The sequence below is a fragment of the Chelonoidis abingdonii genome, chromosome 7 (assembly GCF_003597395.2).
Source record: "Chelonoidis abingdonii isolate Lonesome George chromosome 7, CheloAbing_2.0, whole genome shotgun sequence".
Taxonomy (NCBI): Eukaryota; Metazoa; Chordata; order Testudines; family Testudinidae; genus Chelonoidis; species Chelonoidis abingdonii.
The window spans coordinates 58447600-58472080 of record NC_133775.1 but is presented as its reverse complement, the minus strand read 5'-3'; the positions used below and the strand labels follow the sequence as shown (position 1 = coordinate 58472080).

Sequence of the window (24481 nt, the reverse complement as noted above, 5' to 3'; positions counted from 1 at the left end):
GCCTTATGTGGACCTAACGGTGTAGTGTAGACCAAGCCTAGCATTTTAAAAAATTTGTTTCTGGTGCATTGTACAGACATGAATGTGGAGACTGGCTACATCTTGCTCATGCTCTCTTTGTTGCTATCTTTTAAGAGCTGTCCAGGACCAACCTCTCCTCGGTTACAGATAATTCACTCTCCATCTCCACTCAGTGCTGGGGTCCCTCACAGTGTGATGTCAAAAAAGCACAACCCTAACTTTGAGTAACATAGGAACTAAGGATCTGCTGTACTAGGGAGAGCAATGGTCTGTCCAGCCCAGTATCCTTTCACTGACAGGGGCCAGAGACCCAACTGCTTTAGAGGAAAGCACAAGAAACCCTGCAACCATGGGGTACCTGCCCCCAGGAATATTCCCTCCTCACCCACATTCAGTACAGGGTAGCTTATATCTTGAATCTTGCTCATTTTTAATATTTACTAAGATACTTATCTAGGCCCTATCATGCAATATCTGAGTGTGTTTACCCTCACAAGACAGGGCAGGGCAGGGTTGTTCTGCTCGCTTTCTCCCAAGTGCCAGGCTAATGGCCTAATCACAAGACCATCCTTCCTCTCTGTAACTCTAGATATTCTTGTTATCTGTGTAAGTGTATAATCCTTTTTTGAACCCTGCCAAACTCTTGGCGTCACTGACATCCTGTGGCTTTGAGTTCCACAGGCAAAATGTGCATTATGTGGGAAAGCACTTCTTTCATCGGTTTAGAATTGGATCCACTCAGATTTAGGGGAAATGAGGACTATAGTCCTAGGCTTTCCCAACACTGCCCCTCTTGTGGATCCCTCCCAGCTGTGATTTGAAAGGAGAGGGTGATTTATACTTGATTCTACAGGATATCTTTACCCTAGGAGGAGTTTTGCTATATTTATTTTTAACATCTGTGTATTTTTTATTTCAGAAGTCTCTTCCCAAGAAGAATCCAAGCCAACTTCTCATAAACCATCTGCTGCTGCCCGGTCCAAGAAAGCCAGCAGACCCAAACATTAAAGAGTAACAACGCCAAGTGAAGGTCGTTTGGTTCCCATTTGTAGCAGACTTTCAGCATAACACTGCCCATCTCTGGGGCTCCAGATACACTTTAATTCCAAGTTCTTTAGTATAGCAAAATGACTGGAACACCCACTAATGTACCCTCGCAAGGAGAGCTTTAGACAAAGCACTGGAGAAGATCTTTTCTAGGTTTATAAATTATCTGAAAACCTCACGCTGGGTAACGCAGTGTTTTAGTGTAGTTGCCAGTCATAACTGGAGACTGGACTAGAACAGAACTTGTAGAAAAGGCTTTCAGGCCTTCTCAACATAGCTGTTAGTAGAGTCTTTAAGAGATCAGGTCATAAACTTATCCCAGGCTAGCTGTAATGCCACAGTTGGAACTTTGGGATTAGTTGTCCAGATCTCAGATCCATTCATAAGTGCTCAGCTTGTGAACATAAATCTTGGGATGGTTTCTTCCAGGTATGGAGACAGAGGGATGCTCCTGGACCAGGTCTTTCTCAGAGTGGGACAGAGGATACTTTCTAAGTACTTAGAGGGGAGGTTTCCAACTAATTTATACAAGCACAGTGTATAGAAATAGAAAAAAAGTTCTGCTCAGTGTTGCTTGAGAAATAATTAAGGCAGCAGACTCAGAATACCTCTTCTGAGAGCTATTATTTCCATGGTTATCATCCTTTTACAAGATGTCCATGGCTTTTGATATGTTGGGACGTCTGTTAACGTGGGTGGTGAATTGGAGAGGAACAGCTCTGTCAGTTTGATTGAGACTCTTAAGGAAACAACCCACAGGACTGCCCAGAAGGGTTATAGAAACAATGCTGCCAGGACACAAAGATGGAGCCCTGCTGACTAATGGGGAGAGTCCTAAGCACTAAACCTCCAAGGCAATGCAGAATCACCAGGACAAGAAAAAGGGCTGATGGCAGGGCAGCTCCTAACACTGTAAGGCAATGACTGTAGAAAACAAAGATGAAGCAGCTTGCACCTACAAAAAGGACTTTGGGGGTGGGGTGTGACAGGAAGTAGTAAAATCCCCTACAGTCACAAAGTGTCCCCAGAGCATCCAAATGATAACGGGAGGCTGGGCCTGCAAAGAAAAGTTTGATTACTACAGCAAATATCCGTGACCTGCCCAGGACTTTGCCTTGATTGGTTTTATTGCCTGTTATTGCCAGGGCTTCTCTGGGACTTTGCCCTGTTTTACCATTTATGTATACCCACAGCCCTACTCTCTGCTTTTCCAAGGCTTTGTATATGTAGAAATGTTAAAGATGCACCTCTGTTGCTCCAATGAAATGACCAAATGTCTTAACGACTTATTAGCCAGTACAGACTATTGCAACTTGATTCTCAAGTTTATTGGGCCTGAGGATCTCATTTCAGATCCCTGTGTTTGGCCTTATCATTAGCGTTTGCATCATTGCATAATGACTTAAGAACGGTCTGTTGCAGGTGCAATAGCAATTAATAAGAAGAGATATCCAATAACTAGGCTTGATCAAGTTATTAATCAAAGATTAATACAGAAAGGAAGAGTATATATGTTACCAACCCCTTTGGAAGACAGCAATGGCAGCAGTCACGCTGTCTCAAAATTCTGTGCTTCACCCTTCTGTATTTCTACCTAACTGGGAAGAGTTCCATCAGTTTCCTAGACCACTTTACCTAATACACCTTTTTGCCTGTTTTCTTTTACTGTTTTTCACTGACGATGAGGCTCAATAAATTTTTACCCCAGGATGCGGGTAGTATGTTGTACATTTCAAGATGGCATATGGTTTACATTTTGACAGTTATAAACAGCTGCATATTACACAAAAACACAAATGCATGTACGCAATATTTTAGGCATAGTGTTTTAGAAATTAACAAAGTTTAAAGGTATCTTAGGTTTTGCATTCTCCAGCGCAGATACGTTACAAAGGTCACAGTGTCTACATAGCATACAGTTTATAAAATTTAACATGAATATAAAGGACTTCTGATATAACATACTTATTCACTGACAATTTTTTTATTTTGGTTACATAACACCCCTTTTCCATTTATACTTATAGTTGCTATAATAACCAATTCCTATATTTTAATCAATACCTTTTAACCTTTTACGTATACATATATGATTTCCCAATACATTCTATCCCCACACACTGGTAGTTGATAAGAAAGCAGTTTACATTCCTGGTAAATAGTTCTGTGCCTCCACCACTCCTTCATTCCTTTCTCCTAGTGCCTCTGTCCGCACTCCTCCCCACTCTCTTCCTGTGCCTTCAGTGCTCTCCCCAGGGACATCTACTGCTCTTTCCAGCACTCCTGTCTATGCTGCTGCTGTTCTTCCCATCCTCCCCTCCCTTGCACCTCTATCTCTCCTTCTCCAAGTGCTCCACCACTCCTTCCCATGCTTGTTCCTGTGTCTTCACTCCTTTCTGTGCTCCTGCCTGCACCTTCAGTGCTCCCCCTGCCTGCAGTGTGTGTGCGCTTGGTTAGGGCTGATGTACATTGTACATCAGCCCTGTTAACTTGATGGTATCTGACTGAGGTTGGTTGTGTTGTTTCAGTGGTGATCCTCAGAGTCCCTCCTCTCAGGTATTTAAAAAACAGCCCTAAAAACATGCCAGGTGTGTAACTCACTCCAGAGAGTCTGTCTGGAGTGAACATTCTGTCCAGAGTTTGAAACACAGCAGGAGAAACATCTGGGGGAAAACAAACTATTTAGTTTGATTAACACATTTCCCTCTGAAGTTACATTGCTGCAATGGGTCCCAGGCTGGGAGGTGGGGCCCGATGAGCTGCCTCTGTTCAGTAACCTGAACTAGCCAGGAGGGGCTTTCCACTCAGCTCATGTTCTTCAGTGGAGACTAACTGAGGCTGGTGCCAAATTTTCCAAAGCCAGTTTCTTTCTTCCCACCTGCTCAGACATTTGGCTGAGAATTTCCTTAGTCTTAGAACACCAGTTAATACTTCTAAAGATGGAGGGTGAAGTATGGAAACGGGAGGATAAGGGGTTCTGGAGGCAGGTAGGGAAGGAATCCCAAAGTGGATGCAGCAGCCAAAAGGTTGGCTGCAGAGTGGAAGGAGAGGGAGGAGGGGTGAGGCCAGGGCCGGTGCAACCATTTAGGCGAACTAGGCGGTTGCCTAGGGCGCCAAGATTTGGGGGCACCAAAAAGTGGCACCCCCAAAAAATTTTTTAAATGGTTGCAGCCGCTGCTGCTGGAGGGGCTGAGCTGCCGGCAGCAGCAGCTTGCCTGCCGCCGGCAGCCCAGTGTCCCCGGGTTCAGGTTGTTGCCGGTCAGCACGCCCCTGAGGTCAGTGCGCCGCCCCCAGCCGGCAGCCAGGCGCACCCCCGCCCCGGGGTCCAGCGAGCCGACGCTGCAGCCCGCAGCCCAAGGCGCCCCCCCCCCAGGGTCAGGGAGCCGCCGCCGTAGCCGGCAGCCCAGGCGCCCCCACGCCCCTGGGGTCAGGGAGCCGCCGCCGCAGCCCCAAGCCCAGGCGCCCCCTGAGGGTCAGGGAGCGCTGCCGTGACCCGACAGCCAGGGCGCCGACCGGGGTCAGCGAGCTGCCGCCGCAGCCCGGCAGCCCAGGGCGCCCCCCGCCCCCCGGGGTCAGGGAGCTGCGAGACCCACGCGCGGGACGGCGAAATGTCCCGGCGCCTAGGGCGTCAGAAACCCTAGCGCCGGTCCTGGGTGAGGCCCAGGATTGCACTAGCAGCTCAGGGCTTTGGCCTGATCACTTCACTGGCAATAAGGATCCTTGTCCATAACCTTTATGTGCTAGTCCATCTCCATTGTGCTGGTGCATTATAGTGATCCTCACTATCAGGAAACTTACCCCAGCAGCACATGGTCTCCTTTTACAGTAGTCAGCAGCAAGCAATGGCTAAGTGAAAAGAGATGTACAAATACAATAGCCAGAGGGTGCAGGGAGTGAATGGCCTAGATGCCACTGGCTGGGACTATCCATCCTGAAACATTCCTGAGTGTGCATTTGTCCAGGGGAGGGATCGCAAGGCACTCTCCAGCTCAACATTGATGGGCAGTGAACTACCTCCCCACACCAGAGCAATTTGGCTGGGTTGGCAATTTGCTGTAATTATAATAATTATTTTTAATAATATCCAGCTCTTGTATAGCTCTTCCGAGCCATAGATCTCAAAGCACTTTATGGAGGAGGTTGGTATTATCCCCAGGTCACAGATGGGGAAACTGAGCCACAGAGAGGGGAAGAGACTTGCCCAAGATCACCCAGCATGTAAGTGACAGAGCACCAAATAGGATCCAGGTCTCTTGAGTCCCAGTTCAGTGCCCTATCAGGCTGCACTGCCTCCAGGAGGGGTACTCAAAGGTAGGTGAGAGGGGCAGTATCAGAGCTGTGGTGAGTCCCAGACCTGGGGGACAGATGGTCAGGAATACAGTGCAGTACTAGGGCTGTACAGGATTTGCTAGAACATGCTGCATACTTTTGCTATGGGGAAAGTTCTATCGAATAGGGAGCTACAGATATTTAAAGAGACTTCTGGTCTGAGCATATTGAATAGGGAGCTACAGATATTTAAAGAGGTCTCTGGTCTGAGCATTCTACCTGTTCTGTGGACCATCTGACAGAACTGAATAGAGAATCATCACATAGGACATATAGGAAGTTGAAGACAGCTATAGAAATGTTGCTGTTAGCTATAAAACTCATGACAGTTATTAGCTCCATGCTTTCACTGTCTCAGGGGAAGTACATCGGGATTTGTAGTTTATCCCTTTAGTTTGCCTTTAGTCCCCTAATAAGATCCCATCTCTCTTACCAGGTTCATGTCTCACGAGAACTTTGCCTGTGTCCTGTCCTAGGGCGCCATTAGTAGCAACACGCAGCAATACAGCTCGCTTACCCCACAGATGGCTGGAGTATCCATTTCAGGAGCAGGCTTCCAGGCCATAAAGGGGCTTGTCGTTCACCTCCTTCACCCAACCCAAATCCTTCATGGAGGAGACTGGTCTGGATAGGGGGTGCTATGCCTTTGCATTGGGCTGCCTCCTCCCCACGAAGTCCAGGGCCCCGCTCACTCCTCTAGGGCAGAAGGGCAGCAGCTCCCCTGGGGATGGCAGTGCTGCTAGGAGCCAGTGTGGCTGATCTGTGTCAACCTCATTGCAGGCTGTGCCCCCACCCCACACCACAGCCAGATGTGCGCCAACTTGGCCTCCAGCCCCTCCCACTCAAACCTTGGGCAGCACCAGGCCACTGGGCTGCTGCTGGAGCTCATTAACAATTGAGATTAACACAGACAAAGGAGCTGGAACAACAAGGACCCCACCTTGCTTTCTGCTGTGCTGCCCATTTGCTGTCCCTGGCTCAGCTGCCTCAGCCCAGATCCCAACAGCTGGTGAGTGACAGATCTCGGGGGACACTATTCACCAGGGGCTGCCCACTTACTGCTCCGGCCCTAGTTTACCCTTTGCAGTCAATGCTTTGGCTGCACAGGTGGAGAATGCAGGAGCTATCGGTATTAGCTTTCATGAGCACCCTATGTGCCTCAGTTTACCTGCTTGGCATTAGCCTGCCCATCTGTCTGGGTACAGCCAAAGGAGGCTATTAGGGATAAACAAGCAGGAAATGAAGCAATAGTCGGGATAAGCCAACTGGGGTAAACAGTTTCAAGGGAACTAAGATGACACTGGTTGAGGCTATTACATGGGAAGATGCTGTTCTCCAGGCATCAGGCAAAGGAGGTGCTGGGGGTGAAAGCCTAGAGCTGTAAAAGACCAGGAACAGCTATAATGCTCCTCCCCTGGTTTTGGGACGTGGGTCATCATCAGCTGCCTGCGTGGGGGACGCTACCAGAGACACATTAATTGAGGGAGCACCTGCAGCAGGCAGGCTGTTCCAGCTGGAGATGAAGGTAAGTGGGTGAGAGGACCTTGCCAATGGCTGCAAGGGAAGCTGAAGGTGTAAGTGAGAGGGAAGGTGTGGCTAGGCCTGTACCATGTGATCCCTTGGCTCGGTGAATGATTAATATGTAAGTCTGAAGCCCTTGTTTTCCGTCACTTTATTCAGCTGATGCCCCAGGCTTCTGGAGGGAAAGGGTTTACAGGGGCCCGGCCCAGCTGGGCCAGCTACAATTGGGAGGCAGGGGGTTGCAGCCCAGAAACCCAGTCAAGGGATCAGCACAAGACCATGGGGGTTCCACCCAGGGATGGGTGAAGGTAGCGAAACCTGTCTCCAGAGGGGTTCACTCATGAGGTCTCATGTACCTGGGCCAGCACTTCTTACCAGCCACCCTTCTTTGAGGAGATGCCCACCTCGCAATGAGTGACACAGCAGGAAGATCTCAAGTGCTGCCCAAGCATATGGAGCCCTGGATAATCCACAGCCTCTGACTGATATGTTACAGTGGGGCGCCCCTTTGGGCCTCCTCGCTTCTCCTGGGCACGGGGCTTCTGCAATGCAAATGATTCCAGCCAGATCATGTTGTGGGGATTGGGAAGAGAGAGGTTGATATTTTAGGCCTTAATAAAAACATTCCTAGTCTATCCAGCCAGTCTATCTGGAAGGATAGAAGCATCTCTAGGGCTCCAGCTCTGGGGCTGGGGGAAGCAGTTATAGCATCCCTCTGCTCCTCAGCACAGCAGGGTGAAAAGAGCAATGAAATGGTGAGATGCAGAGGCAGCTCCCACCCCCACTCCAGTGCAATTCCTGCACCCCACACACGGGATGAGCCAGAATGTTTCTTCAAAGTAAACTCAAACGTCTGTGTCCAGCCCACTTTCTATCACAGGCCCCTGCTCGTTTCCCATCCCAACCCCTCCACATTTCATGCTGGGGGGCTGGTATGGTGCAGGCCAGTCCATGGCGCTTGTTTGAAGATAAGTGACCTGGTAGAAGGTGTTCATCAGCATGGCAGCCCCGGCTGAGTGCCAGCTTCCCCTGGCATGGCTCTATAGCATGGGGGAGTCCTTCTTGTCCTTTGGAGCCTCAGGGTGATTGGGAGCACTGGTGGGAAGGCTGCTGCCTGTGGAGTTGTGGCTAGCCGCAGATACAAGATTCATTAGGTCAAAGGGCAAAGGGAGGAGGATAGTGGAAGGTTTCTCAGCAGACAGGCATTGCAGCATGTGCAGGTAATGGAGCTGGACAGCAGCTGGGGAGCTGGCTAAGATCTCTGCTGCCATCTTCAAGGATTCGGAGGCAGCCTTCTCCCCCTCGGCAGCAATCACCTGCAGCACAAGGGAACAAAGGGCTGTTTCTGCACTATTCCATTGGGTTGGCCCCCCGAGGGCTGGCAGGAGCTGTGAGGGCCTGGCTGATGGGAGCTGACATTGTTTCTTACAGTGAGTCTGAGTGAAGATGCTAGGCTGGAGTTGCTGCAAGCTCCCCCCATGGCCTGTGTTCCTGCCTTAGTCTCTGCAGTGCCTCCTGCTGAGCAAAGGAGGGAGTGGAATAGCCCATGCAGCCAGAGTTCGTCTATCACTTCTTTGCTGTGCCCTCTGCTGGAAGAGGTTGGGACTGCAGCAGGGTAACCATGCTGCAGCACCTACCTCCTCCTGTGTTACTCTTTAAAGCGGGGTTCCCCAGCCTGTGGGTCAAGTACCCCTAGGGCTGGTCAGAGGGGCCTTCCTGGGGATCTCGACTGGGCAGAGCCCTCCTGTGGAGTAGGGCTATAGGAGAAGCAAAGGAGGGAGCAGCCAATCCAGGGTTTGGGAGACGCACTGTGCACCAGCATTTAACCTACCCTCTCCTGTTAGGATGCCCATCATGCTCAGAAATGGCTGGGCTCCACAGAAGGACATAGGCATTGCAACACAGAGTGTGGAGGGGCAGGGCTGCTGCAGGAGAGAATCCCCTTAGGATAGGGAGGGGCACTCCTCCCTTGCAAGGTACAGAGGGGCAGTGCTGTGAGCGGGAAGGCATATGGGATGAGGAGCCAGTAGAGGTAGGGACAGCTGGGCCCTCAGGGGAATCTCCTCTCCTGGTGGTGTATAGGGTCTCTGCCCAGATGGCCGGAAAAGGCTGAGAATTGATCCACATGGGAATATGGGGCATTCGCTGATGTCCTACCCGCACTTTGGCCTGTCTCTGGGCCTCTGCTTCCACTGCCAGGGACTGCTGCAGTTCAGCTGGCAGCCGCACGTGGTTGCTGCAGGAGGAAGAGACTGGAGTTACATGGACCCTGGAATGCCATGCCCACGGGTGGTGCCAGGCTGCTAGCCTGTCTGACACTGCGCCCCAGGGTCTCCTTCCTGCACTGAGGCAGGTTACAAAAGCCCCTGGATTTCAGATTTTCAGCCTTCCAATCTCATTTCCCATCCAGCTGGTCCCAACCCACCTAGCACTGGAATCAATGGGGGCCTTCCCAGGGACACTCTGATTCTTGGAGTAGGGTCTGCTATTGGCCGAGCTGTGCTTTTCTTCTTTGGAACTGGGCTGGGAAATCTGACTTGCAATAACAGGGCCAGATCCCCAGCTGGTGTAAATGGGTGTAGCTCTGACGACATCCATGGCACTAGGCTGAGTTACTCCGCTGAGGTGCTGGCCCCAGCTGGAAAACACAAGAGCTTTTTGTGCCATTTAAACATTTGCAGCCCAGTGAGTGGAGGTGCTGAGTATGTGGGCAAAGGAGAAGGGCTGGGTGGGGGCTCGGGGCACTGAAGAGGTGACACCAGGATAGAGCTTCAGGGGCAAAGGCGGAAAAGGAGCAGACAGTAGCAAGCAGTGTTGGCAAAGGGGCACAGGGAGGTTTCTTTACCCTGCTGGGTCTCCGCTTCATATATTTCCTACCTACATTTCTGTTCTCTCCACCTTGATTCCCCAGCGACACGTAACTGCATCCAAGGCGACCTGTACAGATGGGGATATACTGACCGTAGGCAGTGTGTGTGGCCCTGTGCCAAGGCACTTACAAACAGGTCAGACATATGGTTCACTGCCTGAGAGCTCGTGCTGGAAGGGTGTGTCTGCTATGGATACTTGTGCGTGCTACAGAAAAACACTTCTGGTTAAAAAGCTCAAGTGTCTCTAAAGGTTGGATACCAAGAAATCCCTGTGGCAGGGCAAGGAGGTAGCTGCCATGTGCATCTTCATTGCTCTTGGCTTCTGGGTCTCACACTGTGCTCAGGAAGATTTGCTCCCAGAGAAGTCAGCTGACTCAGAAGCACCATTGCTGCCTCAAAAAATCCAGTTCTGGTGTAACTCCACTGAAATCAGCAGGGTGTGGCACACTTACACCAGGCCTGAATTTGGCCCTGGATGTGTCATTTGAATCTAGATGGCTGATCATTTCCCAGCTTGGGTTGCTTCCCCCAAGCCACTCTCAGCAGCTGGATTTGTGTCAGCTTTGCTGCAGCTGGTGGAGAAACCCACCGATTCCCTGCTTTGTCTGTGGCTGCAGCCCATCAGGACTATGTTCTGCCAAAGCACTTTGCCCTCGGACAGCCTCTTGAATCCAAAGGACTCAAAGTATAATCATAATACTGTTGACTTCCATTGGGTGCAGCAAGTCACCTGACGCTACGACTGATCCCTGCAACTGATCACTGTGGGCTTCTTACAGGCTTTCCCTGAGGCCCTTTATACACTTTGACTGTGGGTTGAAAGATCGATCTATGGCACTGACCCAGAGCTCCGGCCCCACAGCTGCCCACCTCCACATGGAGATACCTTCATTTCCTGGCCAATGCTTTTCCTCTCCAGGAGGATTTCACTGAAGGATCGATGGGCCAGCAAGCGCTTCATGGTTGTCTGCACCAGCAGCTGAACAGTGCTGGAGAGGTTGGCCACGCTGGTTAGGAGGAGAGAGGCATTTTCCATCCGGTAGTAGCAGACAGCATCTATTTCCATAGTAACCATGTCTTTGGTCACCACCTAGACAGAGAATTTGGCGGTGATGGAGCTGGTTCTGAAAACTCTAGGGTGGGATGGAGGAGCTGGGAACATGGCAGGAGAGGAAGAATGGCCTTGTGGGTAAGGCATTGGTCTGGGACTCAGGAGATCTCAAGGGATTCAGGTCCTAGCTCTGCCCCAGACCAACTGTGTGACCCTGGGCAAGTCACTTTTCCTCTCTTTTCTCTCCTGCTGTTGGCCTGACTTGTCTATTTCGCATGTAAGTGGTTTGAGCAGGGACTGTCTCTTACTATGTGTGTGCAGCACCTAGCACAATGTAAATATCACTGACTGTTTACGGCAGTGTCCACTGCATGCTAGAAGTCATGCAGGACGGTCCCTGCTCCAAGCTGCTCCCACACTAAGACTCTCAGGTGGGGGCTCCTGATGCTGCTATTACTAGGAATGCATCCGGGTATAAGGCATGCAGGGAGAGGGAGCCAAGTAAAAAAATGAAAAGAAAGGATTTGGGTATAGGGAGGGCTGCTCCCCACTGGTCTGTGTCTGCCTAGACCCTGGAAATGACAGACTCTGATCCCAGCAAGCTGTCCTTCCAAGGCTGGTACAGATGAAGGGTTCTTCAGATGAGAGCTTAAGAACCATGCTCCAGCCTCTTCTGCGTGGGACCCCCTGGCACTTCTTGTAAGAATCTGGCCCAGTGTCTTTGGCCAAAAACTCTTCCTCCTCCTCCTTGTCATGCAGTGTTGTGTCGTGCTGTGCTGTACTGGCCATTGGTGCATTGGGTTGTGTTTAGTGTGCTGTGTTGTGCAGCAGTGTGTTGCGTTGTGCTGGGCATTAGTGTGGCGTTGCCCACTTTATGTGTTCAAAAATCGTGAACTTGGATTAAAAATGATGAGATTTTAAAGTCTAAGCACCCCACCTGTATGATTTGTGCCTTCTAGTTTCTGCCCCTTTAGGGTGAATTTTGGTCACATTTGGGAGCCTTTCTGCACAGCTATGAAGCCTAGATACTGAGCATTGATAAAGGGGGGAAAAGTGAGATTCTTCTCCATTCGCCTGACTCCAGGACCTTGGGCTTATAAAAAACACCAAATATCGTAAGATTGGCAATAAGATCATGAGCACTGAGCAGTGTGCTGTGTGCCAGTCGGCTAGTGTCCTTTGCCCAGAGCTGACTGCATCCCAGCTGTGCTGGCCGTGCACAGCTTGTAAAGCACTTTGGGAGTCCTCAGAATCCAGAGTGCTAGCTAACTGTGAGACACTTTTATTGCTTCAGGGCAGAATGACCAACACTAGCCACTGGCTGCAGTTAACTTCAGGCTTAAGCCTGCCTCTTGGGTGGGTGTAATATTATGTGCCACCTTCCCACTAGGGAGCAAATAGATCTAACCAGTCATAGGAAAGGCTAATGCTAGAGATGCAAGGAAGTAAATGGGAGGGAGCTGGCTTACCTCATGGAAGGGGATCTCTAGGGTTTTGAGGCGACGATCTACCTTGTGGTATGTATCCAGACAGGGAAGGAAGAAGAAAAGGCCTGGGGAGGAAGAGACAGAGCAGTGGCATGTGACTGGATGCCATGGAAGAAAGTTCCACTTCCTGACCCAACTGGAGCAAACCTGGGGCTACGTAGGACAAGACAAAGACCAAGAGAAGGGCCCAGAGCTGCAGCATCTCCAGCTCTAAACACCTGCCCAGATGTCCTGCTGCAGGAATGGGCAGGGGAAGGAAAAGAAACTCTTCCCAAAAGATGTGGCAGAGACATCAGACCCTGAGGGGTTCCCCTTGCCACCCAGTGCTAAGGTTTTAGAGTCACTTGCTGTCCCCCTTCACAAGTCCCCACTCAGCGTGCTGGGTTCTCACTTCACAGGTGAGTCCATGTCTTAGCACCAAGATGGGTCTGAGCTGTAACATTTGAGCGGGATCCAGATCAGAACAAGCTGTGGGCTGTTTGGAGGCGGGTTCTGGCTCAGGCCCATGGCTGCCTAGAGTCCTCACAGTGAGGGTTTTGAGGAGGGGCATGCTAGGCCTTTGGGGTCATAATGCAAGGGTCCCCCCCAGGCAGCTAACATGTGGGGAGTGTGGATGGAGCAAGCTGAGCATGGCACATACACGCGAAGGGCCCCGTGAGAGGAGATGGGTAGGGAGATGACCACAACCTGCAGTTGGGGATGGGAAAGGGGCTGCAATTCCGCCTCCTCATGGTTGGGAGGGGGAAGGGAACCAGGGGGCATGAAGCCGGAACCCAACACTTCAGCAGTGGTTGGAGGCCTACAAGTGTCGGGAGCCCCACAGGAGCTGCTATTGCCAGGAGAGGAGCCAAAACAAAGAAATGCCCTCTCCTTTGTTGGCTCGGCTGCATGGAGCGGGAGAGGGCTGAGGGAGCTGTAGGCACTGAGCACAGGATTTCCAGATGCCCCTCACCCCACTCTTCTCCTGTGGCTGCAGCAGCCCAAGGAGCAGCCAGCCCTGTGAGGAGCCAGTCGCCTGCCCAGCAGAGGGCAGTGCCCGCATTGCCAGCCATTAGCAGACCTGGTTGGAGAGGGAGAGTGCCAGAGCCTGCAGGGGTGGGGGGCTAGGAGGACAAGGCAATTGGACGGGGGCAGAGGAAAAGGGCCCATCACAGACTCAGAATAAGCAGAGGCTGGCCTGGGTCAGGATATACATTTGTGGTGGGTGGGGTGAGGGGGCACAGGGAGGAGGACACTGGGAACAGTGGGGATGGGGTGGCCGACCTGGCACTTCTGGGAGCCCCCTGGGAGCCTTGCGCGAGTGTGATGAGAGAAAGGGGTGAAGGAGTGAACAAATTGCTTACCGGGCCCTCGGGGCCTTCCAGGAAGGAGGCGCCCAAGTCGGAACACGATGGCTCTCTCGTATTCCCGCACGATCTGCAGTGGGAGACAGAAAGGCTGGAATCAGAGGGGGTGGGGCTCTGGGGGAAGGGCTGCAGCATTGGAAGAGAAGCTGGCGAAATCATTGTTTTGGGAAAACCACCGAAAGGCAAACTGCGCCGAGCCAGCCAGCCAAAGCTGTCGGCTGACATAATTCCATTCATGCTAGAACTGCTATCTCCATTTACACTAGCTGAGAATCTGGCTCAGAGACTATATGACAATTGCAGCTGTGGCCTGCTCCCTGCCCCTTGAACTGAGAGCAGGGAACCTCTCTCTCCAGTGCTCTCAATGATCCCCCTCCGCCGGGGCCTAGGCAGCATAGAGGAGGAAGTCATTTGAATCAAACGCAGAGGGGGCAAGAGCCAGATCTAGGGTGGGGCAAGTACATTGGGATGAAGAATTCTGGGAGGGGTGCAGGGGCAGGGAATGACTGGGACTGTGCATTGGGCTCGGGGGAGATTGTGATTGGCTGTGCAAGGAGACCACGACAGGGAGCTGGGGATGGGACTGAGAGCCACTGAGGGGGAGGCTGAGATCAGATGGGGAGCTGGGGAAGACTGGGAGTGGGAAGCAGTGTAGTGGGGGAGGGGAGACAGATCTGAGAGGAGCCAGTGTGCAAGGAGACAACTGGGACTGGCTGAGCAGAGAGCCTGGGGTAAGGGGTCAGATTGGGGAAAGGTCGCTGAGATTAGACCGAGAGCCTGGGACTGGGAGTCAGTGCGGATGGGGACTGTGGACATAGGAAGCTGAGTGGGAGACAGAGACAGATAGGTTGAGGAGCTGGGAGCAGGGAACTGGGACGGCTGGGCAAAGGAGACGGGGACTGGGATGAAAAGTCTGAGGAGTGGAGACGGGGACTGGCTAGGTGAGGAGGATAGGACTGGGACAAGGACCCCAGGGTAAGGATGGGACAGGACCAGGTTGGAGGGGAATGCGCAGAAGAGTTTGCACACTAGACCACACTGCCTTCCACAGTCTGGAATGGAACCCCAGGTCCTTGAGACCATAGGTGCTGATGAGGCAGCAGCACCCACTGGCTTGAACCCCTGGCTTGAAGTAATACTAACAACCAAATACATGGTAATGCTATTCCTCTGCTGGGATGGGATATCTGGGAAGACACCTGGCTATGTGTCTCATCGCCCTCTAGTGCTCGGCCATACAGAGAATAACAACCTACTACGACCATCAGTTACTCCCTTAGCTCAAGTAGCAGAGGGCTGAGTGGTGTATGTAAAGGTTCTGACCCTGCTGAGGAATTATGTGGGAGTCAGTATGATGCCACATGATGGAATTTCTGTGTTTTCAGTTTGCTTTTTTAAAACTCTAGGAAATTACAAAGCTATGTTAAAATACTGCAATAAGGTTGCAAAGTCGAGCACACCATGCATAGCCTCACCTTCATGCAGAACCAGACAGAAACGGGGAAGGTCAATATGATGAAGAAAAGGGACAAGATGGTAAGAAGCCATTCACAGATACCTCGACTGGGAGATGTCACCCCTAAAGAAAAATAAAGAAAGAACGCATTAGCAGGTGCCTATTTCCATATTACTGACCAATTGACACCTGCTTGCATGGTCAGAAATCCAGCTTCCACCAGGTGTTCAAAACCTGCTCCGAGATAGGCAGAGTATAATCATCTGGGCTGGAATTTGTCCAAGACACCTGTGTCAGCATTCAGGGCCTGGCTTAAAAGGGTAAAAACATGGTTGTGTGTGAGCATTTTGGGGCAGAGGGCTCCATCACCATATATATTCTGACAGCACCAGGGAAAAAAGAGCTGACCAAGCACTACTGCTGGTACTGTACTTTCAATATTCAATAGAAATACTCTGAAAGTCCCAGCAAGGAAGGGGCAGTCAGTGTGTCCCATTTCCCAGATGCAGCCTGTGCTAGCATCTCTCCTGTCGGGGTGGTGTAGCTTCTCTGGTGGGTTGAGTACAAAGCTTTTATCGCTGTGTATTTGGGACGATTCCATTGCCCAGGAGCATCAGAGCCCCAGGGCAGACTCCAGCTGGACACATGAACCAAACAAAGCCAGTGCTCATAACTGGAGGGCACCAGAATCAGGTGAAAGCTATACTCCTCTGAGCTGTTTTAAGCGGAGCCTGCATTATTCATTTGGGACTGGTACAGGGGGATCTCAGGCTGGGCCTGTGTGTCCCTCTGAAATGGATTCCAGCTGCAATCTCAACCCTAATAAGTGTAGCACTGTTCATGGGTGTGTCTGCTACACCTGGAAATCCACACCAATAGGAGGGACTAGAGGCTGCAGCCCAAACCCCAGGCTTGTGGTTTGGGCAGGCCAGGGCATGCTACTTTTCCATTGGTGTCCTTAGGAACAAAGGCCCAGATCGTCCAAGGTTTTAATGGGAGTTAGGTGCCAAAATACTGCTGAGGATCTGGGCCAAAGTCTTTGTGCCATGGCATGAGGCCACAGTGTGAAATGGGCAGCTGCAAGGAACATATGCTTTGTGTGTGTGGGAGGAGTTTGCTGGAACATGGGAAGAAGGGTGAGACCAATGGCTTCCCCATGGTTGGTGTAAGAGTCCTGAGCTCAAGGAGCCCAAGACCTTTGGCAGGGCTGGCAGCTGGCTCTGGGTCTGCACGTTTACTGACCTGATGGTAGTGTCTGATTCACTCCTGAGGAGTCTGTTCCCTGGGCAGTGAATTACTAGAGACAACCCAGTGCAAGGGGAAGTTGCAACAGCTCTTTCTTTTGTGCCAGCTTTATGGGCCTGGGGATCCACAGCACAAGCAGGAGCAACGGGTGCTGCCCCACCACACTGTGCTTCAACCTTGATCTACTGGAGCCACTTAGAGGCTATCACCTATCCCCATTCGTTAGCAGGATTGCTGGAGGCCTGGCCCCATGGTGCGTGCTAGGGATACGCACAGTAAGAGACAGTCCCTGCCCCAAACAATAGATGAAGGAAGTGCTGTTATCCCATTTATAGAGGGAGAACTGAGGCACAGAGAGACTAAAGTGACTTTCCCCATGGGGAACTTGTGGCAGAACTGGGAACTGAAACCAGCTCTCCCAATGCCCAGGCCAATCCCTTAGCTCAGAGACAATCCTGCTGCTTGGAAGTTAGTAAGTCTTTGGCCTTTACGTGGCTGGTGCCACTAGAGCTAAAGCCCCTGGTGAATTCTGTGATGTGGGCATCTCTCCTGTGGGACATAATGTTACCCAAGGATCATCAAACAGATATTAGAGGGAAACAACTCTTATTCCCCAGCAATCCCAAGTGGATGGGCAGTGACTTCCAGATGAAAGGCTACCTGGGCTCGTACTAATTCTCTGAGCCATGCAGTCCTTCAGTGTTAATGCTGCGACTTAGAGCAACAAGTGAGCCTTCCCCAGAAATTCTGGCTCTTAACTTTTTCTGAGCTGCAAGACTGGATTAATTGCTATTTATGGAGAAAGATACAAAAGTGAGACCTGGCTTTTGTCTGTATTGGCTGGTGTGTGTGTGTGAGAGAGAGAGAAACAGGATAAAGCCTTACAATGAAAGAATGGTTGTCTGAGCTCGGGTGTTTCTTTACTAATGGACAGTACAGAAAGATCAGGAAGCAGATATCATTTTAAACAGACACTTCATGTGTCCTGATAGCTCTGCTCTTTCTGTAACCTACCAGTTCCTGCAAAGCTTATGCGTTTATAGTCCCTTCCATTCAGGAATGAGTGAAGCCTCATACGCTCCCCGTGACATAGACTATTTCCCCTACTTAACAGACAGGTCAGCTCACTCTTCCAGGCTCATGCTTATACACACCCACCCACTCTGGGGCCCAGTTGAGACCAGAACCCAGCTCTTCTGCTATCAGGCAGGTGCTCTAGTCCACTATGCTCCATTGGCTCTCCTAGTTTTGGCTTTAAAATATTCCCCCTTTGAACCTTCCTCTCTGACCTGCCGTCAGTAGCCAGGTATGAAGGAGAGCAAGAGCCCCCTTCTCCTACTGAGTGGATGCTGACTCCACCCTCTCCCCAAAGTGGGCATGCTCCAGCTTCCACTGGCTGCCCTTAAAAGATGGTCTTTCAGGGCTACTGCCCCCTTGAGAGGACCTGTGGCTCTAGTGGGCAGATGGCTTCCTGCTGGGTGCAGGCATGCCCCTGAAAGTGGAATGCTTACTCTTCCCAAAGGTGAGTTAACATCCCTGCTTCCATTGACCACTACAGTCTCTTCTGCCTTTAGGGGCGCTCTGCAGAAAGGCCAGGTCTAAAGAGGAGCTTGAACCTAAGCCCCAGATGCCAATACACCAAGCTTTAAGGGTTCAGAGTCTGTATGTGAGTTTTGCAGCTGGATCTTCTCCCTACAAGTTGAACTAAACCTGTGGCTGGAAACACTCTCAAACTGTGTGTGTCCTCGGAATCTCCAGCAATGCTCTGATTGTGTGGCTTGGTTTCTTGGTTGTAGCAATGAGACGCTCCCTGTAATCAAGACATAACTGCATGGAGGAAGGAGGCTGCTGTAGAGAATTAATCATCAGAGAGAAAGAAGCAAAGCTGGGACAGCAGAGCAGCTGGACTGGGGAGGGTCTTTGCTGCTTCTTGACATTCTCTCCCATCCCTGTGATGCCAGGACTGAACAGATCAGTTCTATTAATAAAGCATGTGCCTATTGGAAGTACAGTGCCAATGTGCAAAGGCTGAGAGGCCAAGAGCTCTGTTGATCATCTCACAGTTCCCCTCTTTCCCCCCTGGCCATCTCCATCTGTTTTCTGTGGCAATAGGTTGGTTCAGGTGTGTTCTAGGCAGAACAAGGCTTAAGAGCCACCTAGGATAACTCTAGCCAGAAACTTCTTCCATCTAAGGGCGGTAAATAATCCCCCATGTGTCTCAGGGCTAAGGGGTAATAGGGCCTGTGAGGCTATGGCCTAACGAAACTCATGAGCAGCGCTCTGAGGCCTAGAGGGATGCGGGATGGATGCTGCTTGCTGCTAAATTCGTTGATTTATTAGAAATAGAACAGGTCCTGATGTCTCTGAGCAGCCTGGCTAGCCCCAGGGCCTGGTGCTGAGCCCTTCTGAAAATCTAGCCCTGGGGATTTGTGTGATCACTTGCTCCTGTGTCATGCACTTATTGCAACCGCTTTGCTCTCCCTTTGCACTGGTGTAAATGACGATACAGGGATCAGACCAGAATTGGACTCCAGTGCCCCATGAGCCAGGAGCCTCTGTGCCCACCTCTCTCATGCCCTTTCCAAATCCTACCTTCCTCTTGCCGCTCGCTTTCCAGCAGTGCCATCACCTCTGTTTCCTCGTCGAAAGACACCACATCGTCCACGTCCACCACCGTGGAGCTCGGCACCCTGCTGTCTATCTCTGTGGGGTTCTTCCCCTCTTTGGCTTTCCCCCTCTTGAGCCCCTCTCTGTCCTTGCTGGCTCCTCGTCTGCTTTCCACCTTCTCTCTCCTGCCCTGTGGGTCTGCGGGCTCTCTCTTCCTCCTGTGGGACTCCCTGGAGGAGCTGCGAGACTGCTTTTCCATCCTCATCAGGCTGTGAGCAGAGGAGCATGCAGCTCTTGGGAAGCAGCTTTCTGTGACGGCAGGATGACCGGTCTTGGGAATTTATCGGGGAGTAGAGGAGGTGGCAGGCGGGGGAGGTGCAGGAGGTTTTGCGCATGCTTTGGGCTTGTTAGACTTGTTGGACAGTGAGCCAAGCAAGCTGTTTCCCAGACACTGTCCTATCCCCCACCTACCTGGCACTGGCAGGGGAGTTTCAGGAAGGCTCAGTCCTCACCACTCAGATGCCAAGATGGTGGAATCCATGATGAGGGTCTGTTTGCTCTTGTATGACTTTGGCATAAAATGCGTTGACACTCACACAAAGGGGTCTTTTTTGTGCATCTGTAAAGTAACTCCTCCCCACTCACCCCTAGTGCAGCCATCTGGCTCATGAGGCTGCTGAACTCTCCTGGCATCACTAGCACCATGACTTGGGTGGAGACTCCCAAACCTTTGCTGTTGAAAGCAACTGGCCAAGTCAAATCCTGAATATTCTTCATGTTTAGAAACTATCTCCATTAGGGCTTGGGATGGGGGGATTGCTCCCCACTGCCTCTGTTCCCTAGAAACAGGTGGTTGGGATCCCGATGCAGCAGGGGCACATTGACATACAGCTGTTCTCATATGAATGTAACAACTACGTTGCTTTTAAAATTCAAGTGAGGCAGTTTGACGCCAATCCAGCAACGTGCTCCCTTGAGTCAAGCTCAGTTGAGTTTAGTGCGGCTCCATTAGGGCTCAGGGCACAGGACTCGTTGCAGGATGAACAATAATAATACCTAGCTCTTTTCTAGAGATTTTCATCAGCAGATCTTCAAATGCTTTACGTAGGAGGTCAGAGTCATCGTCTCCATTTTACAGCTGGGGACACTGAGGTATGGGGCCTTTAAGACTCTTGTTTAAATAACAGAACTGTAACTTTGTGCCTGAAATAGCTCCTCAGGATCTCAAGATATGAAGTGTCGAGGGGGGTACAATAATCTGTGTATGTAACTCACACACTCAGCAGTGGTGTGAAAGACGCACTTTCACTTGCATGCTAGATCAGAGGGTCCCACTGGATTGTCATTACATGCTTGTTAGCAGAAGAGGGTTAATTCTTACAGGGTAAACTGCATAAAGCTTTTCACTCAGGCGTCTGGGAGAGGAAAATTCTGTTTTGTGGTGGTTTAAATTTGGGGCTCACGGAAATTGGTTTCAATTGATTGGGGTTTTCCCTCTTCTTGAGTTAACAAAGTTTATTATATTTTTTAAACTAGGCATCCACTTAGCAGAGCAATGACAAGCGCAGGGTTATGTTTGTTCACCTCCTGCCTCCTAAACCAGAATGAAGCAGAAATGCTTTGAGTGCCTGTCTTCTGATTTGGTTTCTTCCTCTGTCCCCCCGCCCTTGGTTCTTATTGGTATCTGCTATTAGACTGTAACCGTTCCTTTCTGCAGTTCTCGTTGATATCCTTCACTTCCTGTCCCAGACCATTGCCAAATGTTGCTGTGCGCTGATACGTAGTATCAGTATTCTGCCCACAGAAGGGGCTGCATTTTGTTGGTGGGCAAAGTAACTAACAATACAGCTGCCTTCATTTCCATATGGTGCCAGAAGTGTGGCTGGTCCTTTGTAGATCTGTATGAAGCACAGGAAACTTACGTATGCACGTTTAGATAGTTGTAAATAACAGTATTTAGCATGGGATGTTGAAGTTAATGGCTATACTAAAGAAAATAAGGATCTTATTATAGAGAGCACTGGAATGAATTCTTGTGCTGCTGAAAATTCAACCCCGCGTGACCCTGGATGTTAAAGAAATAAAAAAATGAGCAGCTGAAATGTTCAAGCCTCTTTCCATTAAAATGAAACAAAGTGACTTTATATTTGCAGAAGTAATCCCCTTCCCCAGAGAAATCTTCCCCAACCAAGTGACTTGGTACACCCAGCTTCTACACTAGCAGCTATGACCATAGTCTGACTTCTACTTGTGATACCTTGGTAGGTTCAGCCTCATCTGGCCCAGACACTGTTGTCCCAGTGGTAGGGATGCAAGCACTGGAGATCTCCAATCAGGTGCATTGCCAGACAAGGGAAGCCAGTGCAAGGAGGATGTTAGTCTACTAGGATGATGATACATGCTGTTTTGGCTGGGATAGTCCCTTTTTTAAGCTCTGTCTTGGCTGTCTCAACTTTTTGGGCAAAACTGGGCATTTGTCCTGTGTGCTCTTGCTGACTGACCATCAGTCGGCAAGAGGAAATGGGACAAATGCCCAGTTTTGCCAAAAAAGTGGGGGATGACCCCTAAGGGGGGACAGAGGAACATGCAGGGGGTGGAGATGAGCAGTGATGCCAGCTCCATGAGGGAGGGAGGGCTCAAGGTGGGCAGCAGGTGTGGTTTGGGCTCTCGGCGGGGAGGAGCTTGGGCCAGCTCTGCACAGGCGGGCAGCGATGGGGGGAGGGGGGAAAGGGGGCCTTAGGCTGGCTCTGTGCAGTGTCCCATTTTCCATTTGGGAAAATATGGGCACTCTAACTTTTACTCACTTTCTATTCCCTATGAGGAGTGAGATTTGTCTGTTAGGGCCATGCTGTGTACCAGCTCGCTCTGTATGCTTTCTTCCATATGGGGGAGCTGCTCACCAACAAAGCAGAGGTTAGTGCTTGCTCAGGCTGACTCTGGCATCAGAGGATTTCAAGCTATCCTAAGCAATTTGGGTGGATTGAGGGAGAGCTTCACAGGGCTTATCTGTCCTGCAGACACAATTGTAACTGATGTCAAGTATCAGAGGGGTAGCCGTGTTAGTCTGGATCTGTAAAAGCAGCAGAGAATCCTGTGGCACCTTATAGACTAACAGACGTTTTGGAGCATGAGCTTTCGTGGGTGAATACCCACTTCGTCAGGTGCCACAGGATTCTCTGCTAATTGTAACTGAGTTGGCTAATGCAGTTAGGCCCAATCTATGCTATCAGAAATCAGTTCAGCAGCAAGACAATGCTAGTCCTCAGCACACAGAAGCAGCAACCTCCCTTCTGATGAGTTGGTGCTGACATCAAGAAGCACAGCTGTGCTGTTGTCCAGCAGGTATGCATGTTGTTAGAGGAGGAGGAGGAGAAAGAGGAAGGGAGTAGTTAGTGTGACAACAGTCTTTGTTTTCTTTTGGATTCCTGTTTTATTGGAAATCTTTGCAGCCCGCTAAGTCAGGATATTACAGGCAGGCCTGAACTCTGAACTGTCTACTCCCTGGTTTAGTTTGTAGTGTTAGGCTCTGAAAACATTCTTTACTGGCAGATTACTGGTCCCAGGGAACTGTTGAATACATGGGGCTACTGTCAAGCAAATGGAGTTGGGTAGATACTTGGGAGAAAACAGTGATACATAATTAATGGTGTCCTTAATCATCCCCAAATGCTTTATAAACTATATAAATATCAAAATTGCCTGTTTAATCAGGTATGTCAACGTTATGGAACAGTGTGGAATGGGAAGAGAACAGAGAAGGATCCCATATCCAATGGGAACTGCAAGTGGAATTTCAGGTCATCAGTAAGTAATTCTGAAAGTTGGTCAGACTGCTTTGGCTATGGCCCTTTTTCGCCAAAAGTACGATGCAATCTTTAATAACTATAAGAGCCTGGACCTTTGATTTCTTGTCTGGTGTTCTGGATGCTATTTCCCAAGGGTTCTTTGTAAGAGCAGTTTGCAGCTGAGCAACTCTCAGTTGATCTCAGGAATTTGGATTTGAGAATAGTGCAGCATGTTTACTCCTGCCCTGGGGAAAATCTGTGTAGAATGAAGACAGGAATCGTTTACTCAAATGCAGGCATTTCTCCTTGTTTCCTCCAAACCACTTAATCTGTAGCCTGAGTCACTGGGAATTGTACTGAATCGTACAACTTTTTGTAAATAAACAAAATAACTGAACAGGCATCACAGATGGACTTAGGAACAGAAATAGAACATTGGCCTGAACACAGGACTGGGAGTCAGGAATTCTACTCCAGATTGATAGTGAGTCCCCTTTTACCCTTGGGCAAGTCACCTAACCTTTCATCCTTGGATTTCGCCTCTGTAAAGTAGGGATTATAAACAGAGTTCTGCAAAAATATTCCAAAAACTATCAAAATACGTAAAATGTATGTTTTTTGTTGCATTAAATTAAAATTTGTCCCTTTCTTTTCTCAGTTTGTGTGTATGTAACAGGGGAATAATACTTATTTTACACAGAGGTGCTGATTAATATTAAAGTGCTTTGAAGGGGTAAAGTGCCAACTATTATTCTATTGTGTTGGCTCTAAAGGACAGAGTCACTTTGTTATAAGATGACTGATTAATAAAAAGATGGAGAAAATTGGCTTGATTGCATGGGATCTAAAGGACATAAATCAATACTCTTCTACCCAGAAAAATCATAGACTCATAGAACTGGAAGGGATCTCGAGAGGTCAGCTAATCCAGTCCCCGGCAACTAAGTATTATCTAGAGTAGACCATCCCTGACACCCATTTGTCCAACCTGCTCTTAAAAATCCCCAATGATGGAGATTCCACCACCTCACTAGGCAATTTATTCCAGTGCTTAACCACTCTGACAGTTAAGAAGTTTTTCCTAATGTCCAACCTAAACCTCCCTGCAATTTAACCCATTGCTTCTTGTCCTATCCTCAGAGGTTAAGAAGAACAATTTTTCTCCCTCTTCCTTGTAACAACCTTTTATGTATTTGAAAAGGTTATGTCCCCTTTCAGTCGTCTCTTCTCCAGACTAAATAAATCCAATTTTTTCAATCTTCCCTCATAAGTCATGTTTTCTAAGATCTCTAATCATTTTTGTTGCTCTCCTTTGGACTTTCTCCAATTTCTCCACATCTTTCCTGAAATGTGGCACCCAGAACTAGATGCGGTACTCCAGTTGAGGCATAATCAGCGTGGAGTAGAGCAGAAAAATTACTTCTCATGTCTTGCTTACAATGCTCCTGCTAATACATCCCAGAATTACGTTTCCTTTTTTTGCAACAGCATTACACCATTGACTCATATTTAGCTTGTGATCCATCATGACCCCCAGATCCCTTTCCGCAGTGCTCTTTCCTAGGCAGTCATTTCCCATTGTACATGTGTGCAACTGATATTTCCTTCCTAAGTGGAGTACTTTGCATTTGTCCTTATTGAATTTCATCCTATTTACTTCAGACCATTTCTCCAGTTTGTCCAGATCATTTTGAATTTTAATCCTATCCTCCAAAG

General features: G+C 49.7%; 2 protein-coding genes across 2 annotated transcripts in view; one reads left to right on the top strand and one right to left on the bottom strand.

Annotated features, from left to right (window-relative positions):
* AXDND1 (axonemal dynein light chain domain containing 1) overlaps nt 1-2960 on the top strand; it is a 71225-nt gene extending 68265 nt beyond the window's left edge. Inside the window, 1 exon segment of the mRNA XM_075067899.1 lies at nt 941-2960. Coding sequence (XP_074924000.1) covers nt 941-1029 — 89 coding nt within the window. The 3' untranslated portion in view covers nt 1030-2960.
* Nucleotides 2961-7958: 4998 nt separating this feature from the next.
* On the bottom strand, nt 7959-19267 carry NPHS2 (NPHS2 stomatin family member, podocin). The gene is given in 9 exon segments (XM_032796192.1): nt 7959-8234; nt 9076-9154; nt 9800-9855; nt 10675-10878; nt 12309-12391; nt 13670-13742; nt 15148-15251; nt 18966-19246; nt 19248-19267. Coding segments are annotated over 9 exon segments (1176 nt in total).
* Nucleotides 19268-24481: the final 5214 nt, after the last annotated feature.